This window comes from Astyanax mexicanus, chromosome 3 (genome assembly GCF_023375975.1).
Source record: "Astyanax mexicanus isolate ESR-SI-001 chromosome 3, AstMex3_surface, whole genome shotgun sequence".
Classification (NCBI taxonomy): domain Eukaryota; kingdom Metazoa; phylum Chordata; class Actinopteri; order Characiformes; family Acestrorhamphidae; genus Astyanax; species Astyanax mexicanus.
This window is the reverse complement of record NC_064410.1, coordinates 14551047-14574180: the sequence shown is the minus strand read 5'-3', so window position 1 is coordinate 14574180 and position 23134 is coordinate 14551047. Positions and strand designations below refer to the sequence as shown.

The following is a 23134-nucleotide window of genomic DNA, read 5'->3' as shown; positions in this document are numbered from 1 at the left end:
CACTCTTTTATTCTCTCTCAGACTGTACCTCACTCTTTTATCCTCTCTCAGACTGTATCTCACTCTTTTATCCTCTCTCAGACTGTACCTCACTCTTTTATCCTCTCTCAGACTGTACCTCACTCTTTTATCCTCTCTCAGACTGTACCTCACTCTGTTATTCTCTCTCAGACTGTACCTCACTCTTTTATCCTCTCTCAGACTGTACCTCACTCTTTTATCCTCTCTCAGACGGTACCTCACTCTTTTATCCTCTCTCAGACTGTACCTCACTCTTTATCCTCTCTCAGACTGTACCTCACTCTTCTATCCTCTCTCAGACTGTACCTCACTCTTTTATCCTCTCTCAGACCGTACCTCACTCTTTAATCCTCTCTCAGACTGTACCTCACTCTTTTATTCTCTCTCAGACTGTACCTCACTCTTTTATTCTCTCTCAGACTGTACCTCACTCTTTTATCCTCTCTCAGACCGTACCTCACTCTTAAATCCTCTCTCAGACTGTACCTCACTCTTTTATCCTCTCTCAGACCGTATCTCACTCTTTAATCCTCTCTCAGACTGTACCTCACTCTTTTATCCTCTCTCAGGCCGTACCTCACTCTTTTATCCTCTCTCAGACCGTACCTCACTCTTTTATCCTCTCTCATACCGTACCTCACTCTTTTATCCTCTCTCAGACTGTACCTCACTCTCAGACTGTACCTCACTCTTTATCCTCTCTCAGACTGTACCTCACTCTTTTATCCTCTCTCAGACTGTACCTCACTCTTTTATCCTCTCTCAGACTGTACCTCACTTTTTATCCTCTCTCAGACTGTACCTCACTCTTTTATCCTCTCTCAGACTGTACCTCACTCTTTTATCCTCTCTCAGACTGTATCTCACTCTTTTATCCTCTCTCAGACTGTACCTCACTCTTTTCTCCTCTCTCAGACTGTACCTCACTCTTTTATCCTCTCTCAGACTGTACCTCACTCTCAGACTGTACCTCACTCTTCTATCCTCTCTCAGACTGTACCTCACTCTCAGACTGTACCTCGCTCTTTTATCCTCTCTCAGACTGTACCTCACTCTTTTATACTCTCTCAGACTGTACCTCACTCTTTTATCCTCTTTCAGACTGTACCTCACTCTTTTATCCTCTCTCAGACTGTACCTCACTCTTTTATCCTCTCTCAGACTGTACCTCACTCTGTTATTCTCTCTCAGACTGTACCTCACTCTTTTATCCTCTCTCAGACTGTACCTCACTCTTTTATCCTCTCTCAGACGGTACCTCACTCTTTTATCCTCTCTCAGACTGTACCTCACTCTTTATCCTCTCTCAGACTGTACCTCACTCTTCTATCCTCTCTCAGACTGTACCTCACTCTTTTATCCTCTCTCAGACCGTACCTCACTCTTTAATCCTCTCTCAGGCCGTACCTCACTCTTTTATCCTCTCTCAGACCGTACCTCACTCTTTTATCCTCTCTCATACCGTACCTCACTCTTTTATCCTCTCTCAGACTATACCTCACTCTTTTATCCTCTCTCAGACTGTACCTCACTCTTTTAGTCTCTCTCAGACTGTACCTCACTCTTTTATCCTCTCTCAGAGTGTATCTCACTCTTTTATCCTCTCTCAGACTGTACCTCACTCTTTTATCCTCTCTCAGACTGTACCTCACTCTTTTATCCTCTCTCAGACCGAACCTCGCTCTTTTATCCTCTCTCAGACTGTAACTCACTCTCAGACTGCACCTCACTCTTTATCCTCTCTCAGACTGTACCTCACTCTTCTATCCTCTCTCAGACTGTACCTCACTCTCAGACTGTACCTCACTCTTCTATCCTCTCTCAGACTGTACCTCACTCTCAGACTGTACCTCACTCTTTTATCCTCTCTCAGACTGTACCTCACTCTTTTATACTCTCTCAGACTGTACCTCACTCTTTTATCCTCTCTCAGACTGTACCTCACTCTGTTATTCTCTCTCAGACTGTACCTCACTCTTTTATCCTCTCTCAGACTGCACCTCACTCTTTTATCCTCTCTCAGACTGTACCTCACTCTTTTATCCTCTCTCAGACTGTACCTCACTCTTTTATCCTCTCTCAGACGGTACCTCACTCTTTTATCCTCTCTCAGACTGTACCTCACTCTTTAATCCTCTCTCAGACTGTACCTCACTCTTTTATTCTCTCTCAGACTGTACCTCACTCTTTTATTCTCTCTCAGACTGTACCTCACTCTTTTATCCTCTCTCAGACCGTATCTCACTCTTTAATCCTCTCTCAGACTGTACCTCACTCTTTTATCCTCTCTCAGGCCGTACCTCACTCTTTTATCCTCTCTCAGACCGTACCTCACTCTTTTATCCTCTCTCATACCGTACCTCACTCTTTTATCCTCTCTCAGACCGTACCTCACTCTTTTATCCTCTCAGACTGTACCTCACTCTTTTATCCTCTCTCAGACTGTACCTCACTCTGTTATTCTCTCTCAGACTGTACCTCACTCTTTTATCCTCTCTCAGACTGTACCTCACTCTTTTATCCTCTCTCAGGCCGTACCTCACTCTTTTATCCTCTCTCAGACCGTACCTCACTCTTTTATCCTCTCTCATACCGTACCTCACTCTTTTATCCTCTCTCAGACCGTACCTCACTCTTTTATCCTCTCAGACTGTACCTCACTCTTTTATCCTCTCTCAGACTGTACCTCACTCTGTTATTCTCTCTCAGACTGTACCTCACTCTTTTATCCTCTCTCAGACTGTACCTCACTCTTTTATCCTCTCTCAGACTGTACCTCACTCTTTTATCCTCTCTCAGACTGTACCTCACTTTTTTATCCTCTCTCAGACTGTACCTCACTCTCAGACTGTACCTCACTCTTTATCCTCTCTCAGACTGTACCTCACTCTTTTATCCTCTCTCAGACTGTACCTCACTCTTTTATCCTCTCTCAGACTGTACCTCACTCTCAGACTGTACCTCACTCTTTATCCTCTCTCAGACTGTACCTCACTCTTTTATCCTCTCTCAGACTGTACCTCACTCTTTTATCCTCTCTCAGACTGTACCTCACTCTTTTATCCTCTCTCAGACTGTACCTCACTTTTTATCCTCTCTCAGACTGTACCTCACTCTTTTATCCTCTCTCAGACTGTACCTCACTCTTTTATCCTCTCTCAGACTGTACCTCACTTTTTATCCTCTCTCAGACCGTACCTCACTCTTTTATCCTCTCAGACTGTACCTCACTCTTTTATCCTCTCTCAGACTGTACCTCACTCTTTTATCCTCTCTCATACTGTACGTCACTCTTTTATCCTCTCTCAGACGGTACCTCACTCTTTTATCCTCTCTCAGACTGTACCTCACTCTTTTATCCTCTCTCAGACTGTACCTCACTCTTTTATCCTCTCTTAGACTGCACCTCACTCTGTTATCCTCTCTCAGACTGCACCTCACTCTTTTATCCTCTCTCAGACTGTACCTCACTCTTTTATCCTCTCTCAGACTGCACCTCACTCTTTTAGGTAGGTTTGGCTTAAAGGTGGTGTTAGGATTATTACTCAGTGTTGGATAGTTTAGGCAAAAACAGTGAATCTTATCTTCATAGATCACATATATGCAGTACTTGAGAAGGTGGTCTTGTGCAATCTATATTTACATGTTTAAAAATTCAGAAACTTGGATGCCTTTTGGGAGGCCCTTAAACTGTGGCATGTGCAACTTACCTTTCAGTCTTGGGTTTTGTAGCCCTGAATTATAATAGATTAAAAATATAGACTACTACTGACACCCCAGACTACACCCCTCCCCTCAGTTTTATCCTCAATTAATAAATAAACGATACAGTTTATAATAAGAGCATAACAATTAGAAATGATTACTACCATACTCTAATGGTTGGGCTGCATTGAGATCGTGGTAGAGCTTAAGAACTTCATTACATATTCTTATATTCTTAATTGCAATTTTTTTGTTAATCATCATAAATTTGTGGAGTTGGGTGTTTCTACACTTTACCGTTCATATTTGTTAAAAAAAAACAAAAAAAAAAAAACAAATCAAAATCATTAAAAAACAAGAACATCCAGAAAACTTAACAGGTTGAACATTCTAAGAATGTTAATTGTAATGTTGAGAAAATGTTCTACTAACCAAAAATTAAAAGGTGGGTTAGGCCCTCAGTGAACTAAACCACACTAAAAGAACAAAGACCAATCAAGGCTGTTGTAGGAATCGGTGTTCAGCATTCAGGTTTTATTTTGTAACAGCTGAAGTGTTTGAATCACCAGCACAGCACTGTTACAAGATCCCCCCAGTAAAACATGGTCCACTGGGGCAACTCCAGTCATGAAGGGCTACGGTGGTGCTCAGTTCCGGATCACCAGCTTCTTGAAGTTCACCTGGACTCGGTTATTAAAATGCACAAGTCAATTTTCTACTGTTTTTGCCATTCCTGAGACTGGCATTAAACATTGCTCAAGTAATGTAATGCTGATTTTACTGATATGTGAACTTGACTGAAATTAAAACAAAGCCTAACAAGGAGTATTCAAATTAAAAGTTAACACTAAATTTGAACCAAAGTGCCGACCAATGAAAGCAAGTTTGGACATCATTGTTAAAATCAACAGTCAGTACACATCAAGTATTATCCAACTAACCAAACAGCGCATCTTTAGAGCTGTACAATTAGTGCAGTAAAAAAAAAAAAATCAATTGGTATCTTATGATGGTAACAGCTCTAGACAACATGGTCCACTCCACTGAGTTCATTAGTAACTAGACCAATAGTAGCCAATAAATCAATAGACACACGCACACGCACACACACACGCACGCACACACACACACACACACACACACACAAGAACATACATAACTGTACATGTCTATGCCATTGACGATATGACTGAACTAGCTGTAAGTGCTAGACATCTATTTATGCTCCGCCCACAAATGTGTTTTTTTGTAGCTACTGGAGCTCAATGGTTGGACTAGCTTTGTACCATAACATGATATTTCAAATGTTTTGTTGTTTTCTTGAGAAGGTTCACACTGTGACTGTTAAGAATAGCAGCTATATGTTCAGTTGCAGCCAAAAACATCTATTAAATATCTAAATAACTTGGAGAAAAGGTGGAGTATCAGCCCACCAGGACAATTTAGAAACACAGTGGCATGCAAAAGTTTGGGCATCCTTGTCCAAAAGACTGGTACTGTTAAGCAAGTTGAGGATTAAATTATCTCTGGCAGGCATAGTGTTAAAGAAGATGCAGCCCATAGTATTTTAAACAACAACAAAAAAACTATTAACTAAAAAAAAGGAAAAGGGCCAGGAGCAAAGGTTTTGGCACCCTGCATGGGCAAATATCACATCTTGTAAATTCTTTTTGTAGCGACCAAGTTTCTTTCAGTTCTTCTTTGAGGGATTTCATCAATTCTCCCAAGCTAAAGTCTATGTTCAGTTCTGTGAGATTCCTGGGCTGTTTTGTATGCCCTCCTCTTTTAAGATGTATCCACAGATTTTCAGTGCTCTTCAGATCAGGGGACTGTGAGAGCCATAGTAAAACCTTCAAGAGAAGTTTTCTTCTGATGACTAATTTATGAAGACTTTATTATTGCAGGTTTCTCTAAACAGTAGGACAATGTATCAGAAAGTTTGCTAAATCTTCCTGACGAGCAGCTGTCTGAAATATTCTCATAGCTTACATACTGCATGTGGTAGGTGTGTCGCAGCATGCTGACCCCAACTGGATTCAATAGTTTCTCCATCAGCAAAGCAGTGTAGTGGTGCATTTCCAGGCGTTTCCAGGCCCATAACCGCATCTCTTCCGCGCTAACATTTGAGCTAACGCTCGCGCTAAAGCTCAACATGGTTCAACTTTGATCGCAGTACCACTGCAGAAAACACACAACGTGAATTCACGCGAGCAGGGAAAAAACTTTAGTCCAAACAGCAAAAAACATGAGCAAGTGACTAATATTAACAATGATTAAATATTCTCAGCTGTACATCACTTCCCTACAGTCATATCAGAACTTTATTCTGAGGCTGAGAGACAGTAGAGACTCAAAACTACAAAACGCCGCTTGCAGACGTGTGTTTTAGAAAACTCTGCCTATTATCAGCAGGAGACGCTCGTCCTCAGCAGCAGCACAACCCAGTCACACCTGGCAAGTGTCTAGCAGAACAAGGATCAGAGCAGAATGCGGCAAGGCATACCGCATGCAGTGTGTAAGCACCTTCAGAAGTACCCATGGCTGAGGTTGATTGGGACAAGGTTAGAAGACTCTGGGAAATAATAAATCTTTGAAATGTGTAAATAAGCCATAGTCCTAACAGGCTAATTAAGGTCTTAACGGAGACATGAAACATTTAAGTTTGTACAAGTTTTCTAAGGGATTAAATATAATGAAATTTATTTGGGGGGATTTTTTTATATAAAATGTTTACACACTAAATTATAATATATTTATACCATGCAGCACTGGTGACGTCATGAGGTTGGTTGAAACACCCAGAAGCTGTTTGGTTGATAAACCGTTCAGTTTGGAAGTTAGAAGGCTTGCTGGGTAGCTAGCTTCATCTAGTTAGTGTTAGTTAGTTAGCTAGCGTTGGCTAGCTATGGTAAGATAGCTAGAAAAGTAGCTAATGCTAGCTATGTTATCTTTTAACTGTCAGCTTATCTGTACTTTGGGTAAAGTTACCTCTCGCTGCTCTGCTGGTGAGCGCATTGTTTGGCTCGTACAGCTGCTGCTCTCATAGTAATGTTACCCTCAGTCGGATGGTCTGTACATCCCAGCTGTTCAGAAGAAAAATAAAAACGGAGGAAAAAAAGCCTCGGACTGCAGCTTATTTATCCGGCGCTAATGCTCCTGACTCAAAAACCCTCTCCTCCATAGAGTCCTGGTCTAGAAAGTGCTCCCTCCTAACCCCTAGCATTGCAGCTAACCGGAGGATTCTCGCGTTTCAGCGCTGCGAGCCCCCGCGGAAGAACAGCTGTCCGCATAAGAGGCGAGGTATGAAAGTGAAAGGGAATCTTTCTCATTCTTCAGCCTATAAAACGTATTAATACACCCAGTATTACTACACCCAGGGGCAATACAAAAGTGCCTCCCGCTTTGCATTAATTTTTGGTTTGCATTTTATTATCTATTGAGGAACTAAGTTACTGTAGACTAATAGTTCAGTGAGGCGTTCGGGAACCAACCTCGTGACGTCACTTTCAGCGCTGGGACAAGATGGCGCTGCGCTTACCTAAAAAAATTACATTTAGATTATATTATTTTAATTCCGTTGCACTGACTGTGCTGTTAAACTTACATCTTGTGAATTATACTAAATACTTGAAGTGTTTCATGTCCACTTTAAGGCTTAAATCTTCTAGGGCCATACATTTACAAGGTACTTTTATTCCTTTTTTACTTTGTACATAAATTGTACAAAAGCAAAATAATACACCGACATCACCTAAAACTTTTTGACCAGGGATGCACAAATGTTTGCATGTTTCCACACGGAGCAGCTGAGTGTGACAGAGAGTTGAGTGTTGACAGCACGCCATAGAGAAACTTTAGCCTGATAAAACAGAATAAAATACATTTCATCTGGTAGCAGCACCATCTTCTGGAGAATCGTCAGCCTGCAAATGTGAACAAGTGATCAACTAATAGCTAACCAAAAAAAAAAAAAAATTACATCAGAAAAAGTAGTAGTATCACCAACATAAACCTGCTTCACAATAAACCTTTAACTGAAATAAACAGTGCACTGGAAATATATGATTTTTTTTATTAGTGAATGGGATTTTACCAGTGTTTTCTAATGTTGGGGGTAAACACAGCACCAGTAGGCATGAAAGAAGACATTTGTAGGCGCAGCATCAGTGTAAAATTGAGACCACATGAGGCTCCAGGGGTCCGGTTAACAGAAAATAAGCACCCTGGAAGCTGACGACGCTAAACTCACCCTTTAAACTAAATCTACCACAGCATATTTACAGTCCTCTAACGCAGGAAACTGCCACATAGCGCCTCTAAGAGGCAGATAGGAATCAGCTGATATACCAAAAGAAGAGAAAAGGAACAACAGAAATACATGAAGAGAGAAAACGAAGGTTGTCTCAGTTCATTGTGCTTTTTTAACCCTTTACTCCACTTCTGTACTGAAATGGGACAATGTGTGTGTGTTATTTTTAGATTTTTTTTTCTGTCTCTGGAATCCAAAGTTTTAAACCTACATTTTGTAAAGCTCTACTGAGGACTAGAATAACAAATCTTAATAATTGTGTTCATAGAGATGTAGAAATTTAGTCCAGGTCTCAGTCCAGTTCAGTCCTGCTGAAAAAAAAGTTTCAAGTCTGTTTGTTTCCATTATGATGCGCTGTACAGTGTGTGTGTGTGTGTGTGTGTGTGTGTGGACATGTAAAGCCCTTACGTTGGACGAAGAAGGAAAGTGTGTCTCCTTCCCCGAGTGACCCAGGAGAGGCAGAAGCAGAAGAAGGCTTGAGCTGAAGAAAGCGGGAGCGGGTCAAGGTCGCTGAAAGTGGTGTAAAGTAGGACACACACACACACACACACACACACACACACACACACACACACACACACACACACACACTGCACGCTGCTACAGCTTCTGTTTGGTGACCCTTTTCTCCTCCTTTTAATTCTGTAATCTCTCTCTCTCTCACTCACTCACTCAGTGACAGGCTCTCGCCTACTAACTCTCTCCCTCACTTTCTCTCTCAAATTCTCTCTCCCTTAAATTCTTTCTCTCTCTTGTTCTTTCCTCCCTAGCTCTCTCTCCCTCTGTCACTTTCAGCATCTTCACTTCTGTCTCTCTCTTTCTTTATCCCACCATCACCCAAACCATTTTCTGCTTTTCTTTCTCAATTGCATTCAGTGTCTTTGTCTATGGCTTTCTCGCTCTCTCTCTTTCATCTGTTTTTTTAATCTCTCTCTTTTTCTTGTGCTTTCTCTTGTTCCTGGTCCTCTTTTTCACACGCTTTACTCTTTTTCTCTCTCTCTCTCTCAGTCTGTCTCACTTTCTTATTGCAGTTTTCTCCTTGTATATCTCTTTCTTTCTGTTTTTTCATTCTCAATCACTCTCAGACTCTCTGTGTCTCTCTGTTTCTGTCTCTCTCTCTCAGTCTGGGTCAGACGGTCACCTCCGTCTTGCTGGCGGTGCGGTACTGGTGGTGCTGGTGTCCCGGGATGTACTGCAGGTGGTCGACGGTGTGCATGCGGCGGGAAGCAAACGCCTGCCTCCTGTTGGCAGTCTGCGGGCCGCCGACGCTCAGCAGCGTGTTGTTGTAGGAAACGTCCTCGCCGTCGCTTTTGTTGGAGGACGAGTGCGAGTGCATCTTGGCCATTTTGTAATGGCGGTCCATGACGGGCGTGGTGGGCATGAACATGTCCGCGTGTGAGAGCGCCCGTGACATCATGGCCTTTTCTCGGAAGTTGGAGCGACGCAGCGATAGCATCTTCTCCGGGGAGAGCAAAGGATCCTGGGACTGCAGTCGGTCGGCCGAGAGCAGCTGCTCCTGGGACAGGATTCGGCCGTGGTAGGGGGACGCGGGAGGTGCGTAGGAGATGGCCGACTGCAGGACTTTTTTGCGTGGGGTCCTGGGCATGGGTGGAGAGAGCACGTGGTCCTGGCTCATGGCCCTCTGGACGCGGCGGGGTTTCTGCTGCTGCCTGTGGGGGAGGCTGGGGGGCGAGTTGCTGCTGAGCTTCATCATGTGGGTCTGTAGACCCGAAACACGGGGGGTGATGTCCGGCAGGAGGAGCTGCTGCTTTCTGCTGTAGAAATCATCAAAGCCCTTATCACCTGAGAGAGAGAGAGAGAGAGAGAGAGAAAGAAATGGTGTTGTTCCTTCTCACCAAAGTAAAGTTTGTAAAACTGTTCTATAAAAATGTTTTTTGAAAAACTTTACATTCTATTCATGTAATGATAAATGTTGCAAACTCAAGGCAGCTTTAAATCCTTTAATTGAAGATGGAGAAACTAATTAGTTATCTTACTTATCAAAGTGCACTGTATTTACTAGTGCATCTCAGAAAATCAGATCATTGAAAAGTTACTTTATTTCAGTTATTCTCAGTTAAAAAAGTGAAACTCATATATTAAATAGATGTACTAAATGCATTTTTTTTTATTGTTGATGATTATGACTTACAGCCAATGAAATCCCCAAAATTAGCGTCTCGAAAAATTAGAATATTATATAAGACCAATTGATACTTGTCCTGCTGGAAAAGGGAAATCCGCATCTCTTAAAGCATGAAGTGCTGTAAGATTTTGTGGGAAAACACGGCACTGATTTTGGACTTGATAATAAAACACAGTGGATCAACACCAGCAGATGACATGTCTCTCCAAACCATCACTGATGGGTGGAAACTTCACACTAGACCTCTAGCAGCTTGAACTGTGACCCTTGGTTTCCAAATGAAATGTAAAATTAACTGATGATCGGTGATGGTTTGGAGAGACATGTCATCTGCTGGTGTTGATCCACTGTGTTATATCAAGTCTAAAGTCAGTGTTTTTTATGAAGATTCAGATTTCATTTTCCAGCAGGACTCCAGCACACTTCCCACACTGCTAAAAGTATCAATTGGTCTTATATAATATTTACATTTTCTGATACACAGAAAACTGAATTACTAAAATAAAGTAACTTTTCAATGATGTTCTATTTTAGAGGTGCACTAGTATATGTAATTAAATTGAGTGAACTATCTAAATTAATATTAAAATCTAAATTAAGTCATTCAGTAGAAGTTTGTGAACGTCATTCCATACAGATCACAATGCTCTTTTGAATATAAAGGTCAATGAGCTGCGTGTTGGAACTCAATACCTGCCTGTTACACCAAACATGTTTCAAACTGTATGTCCCAGGTTGATTTGGGTGGTATTTATATGCTTTTTCTTCTCTAAACCCCATGGTAGATATAGTGTCGTGATTTATTAGTCTGGCTAAGTTGGTCTTGTGTATTCAGGCTCTCTGCGATCATTTCTCTGACTGTGTGCGGATGTCGGTCCAGGGGGTGAGGTGTACCTTTAGCATTAGTGTTTATACACACTAACACACAGAATAAGCTGGTGCATCATTAGGCTGTGAGCAGCTGCAGCAGTGTTCACTCGTGAGCGGTGTCTCTGAGTGGAGTGAGCGAGGGTCCGGAGGTCTGTGAGCTCAGTTTTAATGAATGCTTAATGAAAGGGCTTTGGCTCGCTCTGCCTGTTTAATGGAGGACTGGCCACTGGCCGTGACTTTCTAACAGTAAAGGTCAGAAAAAGATCCCCTCTGGCCACACGGTGGGACCTGGACACGGTGACACCACTGACACAGAGCGAGCGCCATCACTCTTTCCAGTGATGATACGTGACAGTAATGAGGACAGCAGTGTCAGTAGGAGGTGCTGTTCCCCCTGCATGCGAAGCACAGCAGACGTCTGCAGTCAGTACTGAACAGAACCACTTTAATTCTTTCATTGTTTATTTATGTTACTCACCTATTCTTGTCTGTTTTTCTCTATTTCCATTGTATTTAATCTTCTCGTATGAGTTCAATGTTACGTTACATTATATTTGTACATGTCTGTAAATAATCATAAGAAAACTGCAATTTTCCAACAGATAAGAATGCTAAATTGCTGTTTTTTATTTACTGTGTAAAAGTAATTTATTTCAACAAGAAAAATGCTTGTAAACAGTAACTTCTTTAATTATTTTTATTATTATTATACTTTTTACATTTTTTTTTGCTGTTATAAATAGGTGTGTGTTTAAAAAATAATAATTTTTCAATTTAAATCGATCTTCATTTGAATGATCCGATATTGATTTATATAAAAATCGATCTTTAGAATTAGCCCATTATCCCTGTATATGTGCACAGTTTTACGCCTTGCGTTTATCTCGCGAGAACAGCCTTTTTCAAGCTCCGCCCTCTTGCTGGGGTGAGCTGGAGCACGAGAAAAAGCACCCGGGAGTTTCGGTAAAAATTTAAGTAAGCTGCCTGTGTTTATTAAACTAGTACATTTAACACCGATTTAAGTTGTTTTCCAGTATTGTTTTCACCTGTACTTTATTTAAAGTAAGATCTAACCGGCCACAGCTACCATTAGCTTAGCGGGTTAGCCATTTTACTGGGTAAGCTAATCCTCCTTTAGCCTTTAGAAAACTGTAGATTAACCTGTAACTGAGTGATTTAGTGTGTAAATAGTTTAACTGTTAGACTGAATAACTGTAGATTAACCTGTAACTGAGTCATTTAATGTGTAAAAAGTGCAATTATGATCGTGTTCTCTGTGAAGCTTCTGTTACTAACTCAGATTATTTTGTCCACAGGGAACGCGAGGCTCTTAGAACAGGGGATAAGCGCTCCGCTCAGACCGGCTGCTTTTTCCTTTAAATTTAATAAAGTTTTCTCTCTTTATATTATTCATTTCGCTTGTTGTGTTTTTATCATCACTGTGCTTGTTTTTATTATCACATTTGAACTAGTGGGTCACGCTATGTTTTTTTATACTTTTATTAGCAAATAAGAAGTTTATGAAGCATGTTATGTTTTTGTTTTATGTAACTAAAATGTCAGTATATACATTTGAAACGTGTTGAAAAGGACGGCTTCAGAAGCCTCATTATTGTTCTGGAAGCACGTTATGTTTTACCAACATTTGAACATTTGAGGAAAGTGGTCTTTCCAAACCTTGGAGATGTGAAGTACGGTGTCGCAAATAAACTACATTAAATAATATTAAAGAAAGAATGAAGAACTGTTCTGATAAGTCTATATAACATAAACACTAATATTTAATAATGGAAGTTTCAGTGTTTCTTGTGTAATTGCATACATTTTATATTCAAACTACAATTTTTATTGTAACTAAAATCAGTGACGATACCCACCCCTAGTTATAAACTGTATTTTGACATTGATATATCTTCATAAACTATTTTTTAACAATAACTTTTTACATCATAATTAGTTTATTATAAGTTTACTATTTTCAACAGGTCCCAGTTGCTAACTATTGTAACAGTGAAAGTGGTTCAACAATTCTGTAAATGTCATTTTAACATTTAAAAGATTACACAAATCGTTCCTGAAATATTTCCAGTTTCATTTGGCTCATCATTAAACCAAACCGTTCACCTTCAGCATGTCTCTTGGCTGCTGTTTCTCTGTTTGAGTGGTGTAATCATCATGTCTGTGTTAAAATGCCATCAGTGAGCACATCAGCACTGCATGTAGAGTGGGAACACAGATGGTGGTGTATTAAAGTGCCATTACCCAGCGTTATGTACAGCACTGTGAGGGATGAGTTTAAACTACTCACTTTCACACTGCATGATCTTTAAAAACTAAACACTTTACAGGCAGAAGCAGGGATGGAGGACAGAGGAATGGGTGGAGGACAGAAAAATGTGTGGAGGACAGAGGCAGGGATGGTGGAAAGAGGCAGTGATGGAGGACAGAGGCAGGGCTTGGGGACAGAGGCAGGGGTTGGTAACACAGGAAGGGATGAAGGACAGATGCAGGGATAGAGGACAGAGAAAAGGGTGGAGGACAGAGGCATGGGTGGTGGACAGAGGCAGGGTTGGTGGACAGCAGCAGGGGTGGTGGACAGCAGCAGGGGTGGTGGACAGAGGCACGGATGAAGGACAGAGGCAGTGATGGAGGACAGAGAAAGGAATGGAGGAAAAAGGCAGGGATGGAGGACAGAGGACGAAATGGAGGACGGAGGCAGGGGTGGAGGACAGAGGCAGTGATGGAGAACAGAGAAAGGAATGGAGGATAAAAGCAGGGATGGAGGACAGAGGAAGCAATGGAGGACAGAGGCAGGGGTTGGGGACAGAGGCAGTGATGGAGGACAGAGAAAGGAATGGAGGATGAAGGCAAATAATGGAGGACAAAGGCAGAGGTGGAGGACAGAGGCAGGGGTTGGGGACAGAGGCAGGGGTTGGGAACAGATGCAGGGATAGAGGACAGATAAAAGGGTGGAGGATAAATCAGGGATGGTGGACTGAGGAAGCAATGAAGGACGGAGGCAGGGGTGGAGGACAGAGGCAGGGGTTGGGGACAGAGGCAGGGGTTGGGGACAGAGGCAGTGATGGAGGACAAAGGAAGGAATGGAGGACAGAGGCAGGGATGGAGGACAGAGGAAGGAATGGAGGACAGAGGCAGGGGTTGGGGACAGATGCAGGGATAGAGGACAGAGAAAAGGGTGGAGGATAAAGCAGGGATGGAGGACAGAGGAAGCAATGGAGGACCGATGCAGGAGTTGGGAACAGAGGCAGGGATGAAGGACAGAGGCAGGAGTGGTGGACAGAGGAAGGAATGGAGGATAAAAGCAGGGATTGAGGACAGAGAAAGCAATGGAGGACAGAGGCAGGGGTTGGGAACAGAGGCAGGGATGGAGGACAGAGGCAGGGGTGGAGGACAGATGCAGGGATGAAGGACAGAGGCAGGGGTGGTGGACAGAAGCAGTTAGGAATGTGGAAGCTACTGAAACTGAGAGAGAAGTATTTACTTAAGTCAGGTTTGATGGCCATCTCGTAGGAAGGAGGGAGTTGTGTGAGATTCTGGAAGGAGCGTGAGAACGACAGATCGTACGGTTCCGTCTGCGAGGTCAGGATGTTGTTCATCCGAGGCTTTTCTATAGAGACAAAGAGACAAAGAGAAAAAAAAGAAAGAGAGAGTTAAATTTTAGTTGATTTAGTTTTAGATATCAGAGACTCAAGACACGATTTACCATGTTTTTTTTTAAGCCTCAAGTTGCTTCACACGTACACGTCACAATACAGTACAGAGCATAGCACTCAAACACAGAGGGAGAGAGAAAGAGAGAGAGATTTAGGATAAGAGAAAGAAAGAGAGAGAATAAGGGAGAGAGAGATTTAAGATAAGGGAGTTAGGGGGAGTCATGCAATAGAGTAGATTCCACTAAATAGAAATCTAGTGCATTCTAAGCGTAAAGCCCCAGTGTAAAGCTACACACTACAGCTACAATACAACCACTGACTTCCAGAGCTGCACGAGAGAGAGAACGAAAGAGAGAGAGAGAGAGAGAGAGAGAGAGAGAGAGAGAGAGAGAGAAAGATCTGCACACACAGTACGGCGAGCACTGTGTAGCTACTTACCGTAGCGCTCTATTCTGTGGCCTAATAAACCCAAGTGAGAGAGGACAGTGTCAGTGATAAAATTGTGTTTTTCTATCAGGATGAAACAGTTAAATTGTATCACTACTCCAGCTTAATCTGTTTTAATCTGTTTGAGCTTTTTAAAAGCAATTAGAAAATCCCTCTCAACAAGTTCCAGATCCTCTCAACTACAGTTATGATGTTTCTCATGAATCTCAATGTGTACAGGGTCATCTCAAAAAATGTTAATATCTTTGAAAAGTTACTTTATTTTAGTAATTAAATTCAAAATGTGAACATCATATATTATATAGATGTATTACACACAGAGCGATCTATTTTAAGCGTTTATTTACTTCATTATTGATCATTTTAAAAACCCAAAAAACTAGAATATTATATAAGACCAATTGACACTTTGACACTGTTCTACCCAGCTCTTTTAGTTTGCCTTGTGAACCACAATGTCATCAAGGTAGATGCTACAACCAGGATAACCATGAGGATAAAAATGATAATCTTTTGCAAACAGCAGGAGACCGAGATTAGACCGAAAGCCACACCTTTGTACCTAAAGACCCCCTTGTGTAAAGGCAGTGAGGTTGAATCTGAATAAAGCCCTGGCAGAGACCCAACATGGAAAAGAGAGAGTGGATCAGTGGAACTGGGTGATGAGCTCCTCTGTCATAGGTCTTGAGGCCATGCAAACACTTTTTCAATATTTGTCAGCCACATTGTGCAGCTCCCCCGAGATGCTGTTCTGTAGAATGATGGAGGGATTGAATAATGGGTCATAAAAATGCACTGTTACTTTGATTTTTATTTGAGTAAATCATGATACTGGTCTGCAATTGCCCTTTTTTGTTTAGCTAATGCTAGATTTTTAAAACCCAAGAATGCTAGATCTGAATCTATGTTAACGTCAAGATTTTTAGATATTAGCTACTGGGTTTTATATTGTTTGTGTTCAACATGCTTTGGAAGTTGTTGAAAGTATGTATACCGCAGACATGCTGTTCAGAGCTGTGGATCAAAAAACACCATCAAACTAAAGAACCAGCTAAAGAAATGCCGGTTTATATGAGCTTGGAGATTTCAGTAGCTAATATCTAAAAATCTTGGCGTTATCATAGATTAAGGTCTAGCATTCGATAAACACATATCTAATGTTACTAGAACAGCTTTTCTACACCTTCGTGACATTTCCAAGCTAAGAAATGCCCTATCACTGCATGACACAGAAAAATTAGTACATGCCTTCATTACCTCAAGGCTAGATTATTGTAATGCGTCAAATTCCGCATAGACTATAAAATTCTCCTGTTAACGTATATTGAGTATTTACGAGACCTCATCTCCTATTATGAACCACTGCGATTACATAGATCTCAGGGGGCTGGTTTCTTGGTAGTTCCCAGAAATTAGAGCTCTACAGGAGGAAGAGCTTTCTCTTATAAAATGCTTATAAAACTTTGGGATGACCTTCTTGAACATTTTCGGGGGTTAGACACAGTCTCAATCTTTAAGGAAATAAAGACTGTAGATCCAGGGGTTCATGGACACAGGGGACTGTGGTAAACTGAGATACTGGTGCTGTTGTTCACTGCAACCCACTGCGCAAGTTCACTCAGGTTTTGCTGATGTAGGGGTGGGTGGATGCCAGTGTTTTTGGTGCCTCTGTGTCTATGTTACCTTCTGGCTATCTTTTTTATAACTGCTTCCATTGGTGGTGTGGCTATTAACCTGAATATATTAGACCTATGTGGATGTGTAATCACTCTGGTCAGAAGTTGTTGTTTGATAGTACATGTGATAGAAAAAGGTACATGTGAGCCTTGGCTCCTCCCAGTGATTTTTCCTCCTCCAGCTCTGAGGAAGTTTTTACCCGACTCTGTTGCTCACTGGGGGTTCTGTGTTATATGTTCAATGTTTTGTCTGATTCTCTGTTCTTCTGACACATTTCTGTAAAGCTGCTTCTTCTCTTAAATGACCAAATGACTTTGCTAAATAAATTCTTAACTAACCAAAGAATCCGTGAGAAACATTTGGGCATGAAGGAGTGCAAAACAAGAGCATGTGAAGTTATGTTCTGGCCCAGAAGCAACCAAGGTATTTCAGACTTGCTACCATGCTGCCAGACATGCCTGAAATATCAGCCCTGAAATCCCAGAGAGCCATTGATTCCACATCCAGTTCCTCAGAGACAATATCAGAAAGTAGGTGCTGATTTGTTCACCTGTAACAACAAAGGTTTTCTGAAAGTCACTGATTATTACTCAGTGAACCCAGAAGTGTGGGCTTTGACCTTTACTACATCAGATGTTGTAACCACTTGTATGGGCTATAGTTTCTTGACATCAACTGTGTATCATCTGATGTGTTTACTGATACTGAGACTGAGAATGGGACTTTGTAAGAACTACGTCCACAGTCTAGTGGAGGAGCCAGTTGGAAATGTGAAAAGAGTGATGAGAATAGCTAAAGAATGCAGAGGTCATGTCTACAATTCAATGCTTGTCTGTCCAACAATTTTAAATTTATGCATCGAAAAAAAGATGTTTTTTTTTTTTTAATTTTCATTACAAATTTAAAACACAAAAAAAATTTGAATTTCAAATTAAGGAATTATCCCATTAAATATTTGAAGTTTATTTAAAAGTCAGATCAACTGAATTTAGATACACAATAAATGCAGATTCAGCACTTATGTGACCTTTTAAGCTCCTTAGGAAGTGGAGGGTCACAAAATATTTTGAAGCCTCCAACGCCTGGGGCTAAAGACACTCCTGTCTCTCCCACACTCAGCTCTACCTGCGATCTCCAGTCTCCGGACTCTAATATCCAGAATGCACCTCATACTGATATCACTCCCTCACACAGTCACAAAACACAGCACGCTCCACTAACAGGAAGTCAGTCACCTGAATATTGAGTTCACCTGTTGACATCAATATATATATATATACACCTTGCTGAGTATTGTCTGGTTTATCCATTTTTCAAAGTGGTTCCCTTGCCTGTGTTGTCTCTCTCTGTCGTTTACCAACCACAATATTTATTTTTTGTCTTGCCGTATTTCGACCTCTGGACTGTCGCCTGCTCTGACTACTCTCTGTAATTTCCCTTTTTACAATGAAGCCTGTTTCCTTGATTCTGCGCTTGAAGGACTTCAAGGACTTCTCCTTGAAGTCCTGTCCGCTCGTGACAAAACCTAAAAACGAGGTTGCACAGTAAAAATGTTAAGAACCACTGATGGAATTCAGTGGAATAAAAACATCTGGAAAATGTTTACGGTTCAATTTCTTACCGATTTTAGGTGTGTGTGATCCTGTGAGGTCCAGATGGCTCGTATAATCATGCTGATGGCTGCCTATTTGGAAAGCAGAAAGAGAGAGAGACAGTAAGAGAAAGGTAAAAAAATCCACCAAAGTTCCATTCAGTGGTATTTTTTCCTGAACAACTGTTAATCAATTTCACAACAAAACACTTTTCCATTCAAAGTTAGAGCCAAGATTTCCATCAAAAAGACTTGTGAAACCAATGAACGTAACATGGAAAGTGCAGCTGCAAATACTTTGCTGTCCTGATGAGCCCTGGATTAATCTACACACTTATTTCTTCTGTCTGAATAAAGCACTTTTGAAGCTTGTTAGCCTGTAAACAACAACAACACCAAACATATATTAACCTGCAATGTTATATAAGCGACAGTGTTCAAATTATGTGGAAAAAAACGTAGCGGCATTTATCCTGGAAATTACGGAATTTAAAAAAGCAGTGGACATTTCTGAGAGTGGAAGGCAGAACGAGAGCAGCATATTCTTCTTGTAAGGCAGCCTGATCATTTGATCTTTCTGACCCTGTTTGTACATGACCTTAGTTTATTAGGGACTTTATTAAGGTTGTTCTATGTCTTCAGAAAAGGTTAAATTGTCAATCCTGATGCTGTCTGTTCCAGACTCTGAACTTTTTCCCCTGGACTCCAGTTCCCAGCATGCACCCTCTCCAGAACTGTCCCAGACTACTGATCATGTGACGCTACAGAATTCCCACTCACCCAGCTACTGATTACAAACACCTGTTCGCCTATGTGTGTTTATACCCCTCATTTCCATCTGTTTCCTGCCGAGTATTGCACCTAGTTATCTAGCTCTCATACAAAGTATTTCCTTGTTTTGCCAATGTGTTTTGTGTCTGACTTCACTTTTGCCTTGCCTCACTCACCTTGCCTTAGCCTTTCCTCTAATTTGTATTTACCGTGTTTGACGCTGGACTGCTTGACCCTTTTTTTGGTATTTACTTTTTGGTATTTATTAATAGCAAACTGTAGTAGCACATCCAGTGTCATTATATCAAAAGAAATTAACAAAACAAAATCTGTTTACAAAAAAAAATAAGCAGAAGGAATTAACATTTCTCCTCTACCCCAATATACTCCCCCTTAAATGGTATTATTCAAATGGGTCCTACTCAGCATGCCTCAATTTGCTCAGGCACTATTTAAGGGCAGCCAAAAGTGAGATTGGGCCCTTTACCAGACCAGGAAGAGAAAATGGAGAATGTGAGTATGTAAGTGTAATCCTTGACTGCAGCTATTAAAAAAATATATAGCCCAGTAGCATACTTTAACTATTAAATGTGATATATACTCCAGGCTAGCAAAAATGTTAACTTATAAAGGGGTTAATTAGCATAAGCTACTAATTAGAATTAGCTGAGAAAATAGCTGGGTAAATTTGTATGAACTTAGCAACTAGATCAGAGACAGAACAGACAGGACTGGGAACTAATTTATTGGTTCTGTCTCACTCTTTAATAAATACTGTGTTTGGTATCTGTGCGTGTCTGTTGTGTGCCTGGCCTGCGTGATATTAATAATAATAAAGAAAAAAAAAACTATGATGATGGTAATACTGTTCTAATTTACTTAACAAATGTATAATAATCTTGAAATGCCAGATAGAGAACTGTCCAGTAAGGAATGTGTTCTCAGTGGTGTTTGGGCTGATATGCTAAATAAGCTTCTTCTTTGTTGTTAGAAGCTCTTGTAATTTATTGAAGAACTAAAATCCTACCAATTCAAATCAACCACAAGTAAAATTAGGACCAATGCAGACATCCCACTGGACACAAAAGTTTCATGACTCATTTTTAATAATACTCCATTTTAATAATTTCTATTTAATTTCAATTTCTATACAATATCCCGGAAATAAATAGAGCATCCTGATTGGTCTGTCTTTATACTCAGAGAGAGAGAGAGAGAAATAGAGAGAGATGTGCATATATATTGATAGAAACAAAGAGCATATCCTGATTTAAAAAAAAAAAATACAAAATGCAAAAAAAAAAAAAAAAAAAAAATACAAAACACATTTAACCCCATCAGGACCTGTGATGGGACCAGAAGAGGTTAAACATGACACCCACATGTGTTGTACACAGTACGCAGGGCCTAGATCATACATGCGTTGCAGGTTTTTAATCACTAGTGGAGCCCTGCATGGTGCAGTAGATGGTCTTTTTGCCTCTTCCTTTAAAACAGCCTGAGTTCACCACTGTCTGCAGTAGTGTAGTGTAGGAGGAATCTGAAGTACACTTAGGACACCCAAGCAGACACAGTCACACTCCAAACTCCTCACACACACTGAGACCGGACTGAGAACAGAGCTTATTTACACACACCAAACTCACAGACTGTTTATGTTTAACCCTTAAAACCCTAAGAATGGATTTTGAGTCCAAATTATTTTAATTAATCAGGAATCCCTTCACACATAAACATAATCCATATACAGTTAGAAAGGGCAGAACTTACTCTTTCTAAAAATAGTCATCACATCCCAGTGCGGTAAAGCGTCTACAAGAAACACCTAAAAAAGTGAGATCTCCTTCCCCAACCAATATTATTTACCTTTAGTGATTCAAACATATTTATATGATGTTTTAAACCAAATAATATCAGTAAACGACTCAAAAGTGTCCACAACAAAAGTGTTGTTACTCAAACTAAAGCTAGGTATGGCACTACTTTAATAGTTTTTATTTTACTTGCACATTTTTACTTTAAGTAGTTATTTTGCACTAAACATTTTTATTTATTTAGACTAAAAAGTTCACATTTTTATATGTATATATATATATATATATATATATATATATATATATATATATAGTTTTCATTGTGTGTCCTGATTAAAATACTGAAAGGCATAGGCTGCTCTGAGTGTCAGGTTTTTGGTATCTACATGTATCCTAGAGGTGTGATTATCAAGAAAAATGAATTCGCCTGATGCTGTTTCTCCATGTATTTTGTCAAAGTAATAATTAATAATCCATGTAATGAACTATCATCAATATCATTATGCTTTAAACTCATAAACACTCTAGACTAACCATTTTTGAAAAGATATCTTGTGTGTGAATATATTTAAAGTCTATACATTCAAAAATAATAATAATAAAAAACAGGCGCTTTGTAAAATTTTGAGCAAAACATGATCAGTTCCAGGAAAATATAAAAATTCTGCTTCCTTTTACATTTTAAATGATTATATTTTTGAGCAGCCGTATGTCTTCTGGAGTAAAAGAGCTCAGGGCTCATGTGTCTGTCTGATATAATTACTGTGTTATAAGACCTGAAAGAGGAACTGACAAAAACGAAGAAAAAATACACCAAAACAGCCTAGAGTTCAAAGAGTTAAAAGAATGTAGAAATATTTTCAAAAATAAAAAGTATGTATTTATATTTGTATATTTATAGAGCTTTGATTTAAATGTGTGTTTAGTTGTTAAAAGCTCTCACAGGATTGGCTTAGTCAGCTCATCTCAATTATCTCTCTGGCCCTTAGGTTTCCTTACACACCAAAACACTCCAACTCTGAGGATCTACTGTATGAATATTTCACAGCCTGTCCCTGATTTGCATACTGATAAGCTCATTCTGTAAAAGCAATTAATACTGAGACCAAATAAATGATGCAGGCTGTTTGCGCTCTGACTGTTCCAAACTTTTCATTTTGGGGGAATAAAAAGCTTCTTAAGGGACACATGGAATTAATCACTGTACTTTTAGACTGTATAGTTACGCTTTAAGAACGCAGAAACACATAGTTACATAGAAACGTTGAAAAGCTCTTTTCTCACTTGTCAGACAGTAATCAAACAGCACTGGTTTAAACTAGTGATATAATAATGCACTGATTCTGATTAAAAATATCCATTAAACATCACAGTCACCTCAGTAAATAAAAACATGTTATGACTAATTACTCAAGAGGTCTAAGTCTTTGCATTTTTTTCTCCTAGATAAATTGATACTATATCAGTTACACTCCCAAATAAAAAAAAAAGCCTGGAAAGTAAAAAAAAAAAAAAAAAATGCAAAAAATGCATGGTTTTATATATTCTCCAAGTTGGCACAGGGCAATTAAGTGTTAATTATAAGATACAGTTCTTAATAATGATGTGATTTGAACCGTGTGATGTTAACAAATGATTGTAATTGTAATCATGATTAAACATGATTAAAAGATTCAGGGAATCAAAATATTTTTTATGCAAGGATATATATAGCCTACCTTATCTGCACATTGTCTGTTGTATATGATATATTGACTGACTGGGCAAAACATATAACGCCGACAAAATCTGCATTACTGACATTTATCGTATTTTTTGCACTATAAGGCGCACTTAAATTTTACTTTACATCGTCAATATATTACACTTCGCCACCTTCTCCACCAGCGTTGGTGGTTTGTTGGTTAAAACTGTATTTTTTTTTAAAAACACAATACTGTATTTTTCTCGCACTATAAGGTGCACTTAAAATTATTTAATTTTCCCAGAAACCATCAGTATGCCTTAACAGACAGGCTGCTGAAGAGCAGCATTATACAAAAGTTTCAAGGTTCTTCAGTGTAGCGCTGTCGGGCGGCATTTACAAGCGCTAAGAACTTCTAACCGTGG

At 40.1% G+C, this 23134-nt stretch overlaps 1 protein-coding gene across 2 annotated transcripts in view; it reads right to left on the bottom strand.

Moving 5' to 3' along the window:
• Positions 1-4230: 4230 nt before the first annotated feature.
• LOC103047670 (protein shisa-6) overlaps positions 4231-23134 on the bottom strand; it is a 155786-nt gene continuing 136882 nt past the window's right edge. The window contains exons 6-9 of one of the 2 annotated variants that reach the window (XM_049475893.1): positions 18471-18533; positions 15164-15184; positions 14554-14679; positions 4231-9838 (exon numbers count right to left, since the gene is read on the bottom strand). In XM_049475893.1, the coding sequence (XP_049331850.1) occupies positions 9165-9838; positions 14554-14679; positions 15164-15184; positions 18471-18533 (884 nt within the window). In that variant the 3' untranslated portion in view covers positions 4231-9164. The remainder of the gene's footprint in view (positions 9839-14553; positions 14680-15163; positions 15185-18470; positions 18534-23134) is intronic. The other variant, XM_049475894.1, reaches the window with a different exon arrangement.